General features: G+C 42.0%; 1 protein-coding gene across 1 annotated transcript; it reads right to left on the bottom strand.

Moving 5' to 3' along the window:
- Positions 1-8: 8 nt before the first annotated feature.
- On the bottom strand, positions 9-1813 carry LOC147847231 (uncharacterized; the record flags this gene model as incomplete). The annotated part of the gene is made up of 2 exons (XM_087339416.1): positions 1355-1813; positions 9-718 (listed from the first exon to the last, which is right to left on the bottom strand). Coding segments are annotated over exons 1-2 (1125 nt in total), but the record flags the coding sequence as incomplete, so codon positions are not given.
- Between the last annotated feature and the right edge of the window lie 1705 nt (positions 1814-3518).

Genomic DNA, 3518 nt, shown 5'->3' with positions numbered 1-3518 from the left:
AGCAAGTAATTCACAGACTCAAATACCTCGACCATCATTCCACGTGTCTCCCAAGGGTATCCTCCCGACGGCCCTTTTGTAGCATCAGCTCTCAAGTAGAGCATCAACCAAGGGTATTTCTTACTAACTCGGAGAACATGGTGGAAGATCCAGCTCCCACTATTCGGATCTTTATGCCAGTCGATCGAGAAGTATGACTTGTCGGGCGTGATAATACGTGTACCGTTGTCATTGGACACGATATCCAAATCGTATGTGCCATAAAAGCTACCGACAAGGGAAGGGGTGTATTCGAAAATGCAAGTGTCATTGCTAATGCTCGTGTTAGTGCTCGAGTTCACACACAGGTTGGGTGGGGGTGCTAGGGTAGACACGTTGTGGAAGATTAAGGGGTGGTTCATGCATCCGGGGCCGAAGCAAGGGAATGAAGACGAGGCTTTGATACTAATAAATGGGTGTTTAGTCGAGTCCGACATGGGCAGTGCAGTGGACGGGCAAAGTCCGGATGAAAGGTCGAAGTTGCCATTCTTTAGCATGATCATCCAGAACTGCCATGGGCCAAGAGGCGATTTGGTTTCACACAAGGACCCCAAGTATAGCTCTTTTTGGATGGCGAAATCATCTTCGTTCGTCGGCTCCCCGAACTGTGAAGGTTGTTGGCCGAACTTCAAGTCGTTCTCGACGTTTGTCACTAGTTGGTCGATTTCACACACGTTGCCTGCATGCCAATAAGGACGAGAGAGATCACACGGTTTCTTTTCATAAACTCAAAGAAGGTTGGCCCAATGGCCCCTGGGGTCATTGGATTCGTATCGCCATTTCTCTACGTTGTCTCTACGGGTCTATAGTTTGGTATTTTTATCCGAACTTACCCTAGTGCCCAAGGAGTTTCGAACTTGCAACCTCACACTTATCTCCAAACACTTACTTACTTTAAACACACAACCAATCTGAAACCAGAATTGAATCAATTCAATACATTCATTTGCTTTTTGACGTTCTATGTACATTAATCCATTGGGTTGTCATTAGGGAAAATCTCTGTGATTAATTAGAAGATTACCGAAGAATTAAACAAGACCCTCACTAATCAGAATGTGATAGGAATTATAATTTAATAGAAGAAGAAGAAGAAGAATGAACTCAGAAAACCTTCTCTAATCTCTTGGAAACTCTGAAACGAAGCAAGAAGGCCCTAAACCCTAAACCCTAAACACCAAACCCTAAATCTCATGGACCTAAGTAATCACTCAGGATCTTTAAATTAATGGATGCAACAGTTAAGTAATGTATAATTTATATATACAACAGATGCTAAGCAAAAGTAGGATTGGCAGAAGCAAACTCAGTTTACCTACGCAGATCAAATCGGTGCAATCAGCTCGTCGTGGGCTTGGCATGGAATCATTATGCCAATCATCAGAATAGGTATGGTTAGTTCCATGACTCAAATCGTTGGCGAATCCCACCTTGTTACAGAAGTTCCAAGACTCCAGACCCACCCGTACCCTCTCGTCTCGCATTCCACCATCGCCTAAAACACTCACAATCTCCACGTTCTGATGAAGATCATCACCATACTTGGCCGACTCATAGTTCTCAGGATTGTTGCCTCCGTTAGTGGTACTAGATGTGGTGGTGCAATTATCTATAGCAATTACATCCCCCTTAATCACCATACTACTGTCATTCATCATCACCACCATCATTATCATCATCATCCTTACAAGTATCTTCATGACCGTAAGAAACCCTAGCACCATAGCCATGCCCTTGCTGATTGTTGAATTTGTTGTAGCTACTGATAAAATTAAGGTACACCTAATTACACATCAAACTTCTGCCTCTCACAATGTATGAGGAGGATGGGAACCCCAAAATCAAATTCCCCATCTGTGGCAAAATCCTATATACATACACACATACATATACATGTAGCTTCCCTCACATAATAATTCCTTCACACCTCTTGCTTTCAGGTGCTGCTCCTCACATTTTGAAAGGAAAGCAAATGTGGTGATACATCAAACATGGGGCACCTGCAGAGAGAGAGAGAGAGAGAGAGAGAGAGAAAGACCCCACCAAAATAAGAGGAAAATCTCCCTATACAGGCTCTATCTAGCACTATAGCTAAAACTAGGGGGAATGTGTGTGTGTGTGTGTGTGTGTGTACTATGTATACCTAGATTTTTGGAGATGAAAACTAGGGTTTTATAAAGGAAGAGATGAATGATGGAGTAAAAAGGTGTGCAAGCTAAAATGTGTTGGCATTTGAGTGGGTGGGCGTCCATGTGACACATGAAAACCGAAACTTTTGACCCAAACTTTGGCTCCAATGGCCTTCCTCCGGACAACCCACACACCAAGGAAAAGCCTTTGTATCACGAGGTCTATTGTACGATACGATACTTGGAGCACGCGGCTTCTTGGCCCATGCGGAAAAGAACTCTATTGACTCTCCTGGACGGGGTCTCTTCGTGAAGGAAATGCCATAAATGAATGCCTGGAATTCAAGATGCAGTGTGGACATTGCCGGCACGAGGCCGTGTTGTCGAAATGTTTTGATGGAACGTGAGGAAAAATTAGTTCCCTTGCCACACACATCTGCTTGGATGAATCATTTTCCCAAATGTGAGTGAGAAAAATGTCCTTCATATCTTAAACACGGGTGGAGTTGGGTTGCCTCTTTCATACATAATGAATCCTGGGGGGATTCAATACATGTTTTCCGTATGGCATCGTTTGAATGTGTATAATAGGGATGTTGTTTGAGAGGGATCATATGCTAGACAATGTGTGTATACCAATGGGAAGGAGTGCCTATTACTTTCCAAAAGGAATTGAATGAAGGGGTTATGTGTCATGCAAGGAACTCCGAGGACATATCCGTTATATGTGTAGGAAGCGAGATTTGTATTTGCTATGCGTACTTTGTGTGTACATTTATATACAATGTACGTAAGACTACTCGAGGTGCGACTTTTGGCTCCTTTGTGGGTTGAAACAATAAGATCTGTGTGTGTGTGTGTGTGTGTGTGTGTGTGTGTGTCTCTCTCTCTCTCTCATAATAACTTATAATTTTAATTAAATAAACAAGAGAGTTTTTAATTAAGCCTAGAGATTCAAATGCTCGAATGTTTTCAAAGCATATGCTAGAAACATAAACATTATTTCTCCAAAAAATGTCACTCAAAAAGATCATGTAGTTTTTACTTCTCTAATCTAAGCATGCCAAGTTACTGCAATATTGGCATTGCTTAGTGTGGTGGTGGTTTGTTGCCCTAGCGACCACAATTTTCGTGCGGTACTAGAATGTGCATGTTGATATAGTCGTACCAAACTTGAAATTGGTATGCCTTGAAGTTGGAAATTATAACATTTTCAGTACGTATCCTCTGTTTGTTTCTTCAAGGTAACTCATAGAGACTTAATTTCTACAATATGAAACTACCGATTCAACATTCATGACCATGTCACAAGTATTTAGTCCGACTCAACTAACCATACATATAGGAAGA

The sequence above is a fragment of the Azolla caroliniana genome, unplaced genomic scaffold (genome assembly GCF_043228905.1).
Source record: "Azolla caroliniana isolate FFs.n. ecotype wild unplaced genomic scaffold, voAzoCaro1.0.p SCAF_1325, whole genome shotgun sequence".
NCBI classification, from domain to species: domain Eukaryota; kingdom Viridiplantae; phylum Streptophyta; class Polypodiopsida; order Salviniales; family Salviniaceae; genus Azolla; species Azolla caroliniana.
The sequence above is the reverse complement of the archived record's forward strand: the minus strand, read 5'-3'. Positions and strand labels throughout refer to the sequence as shown.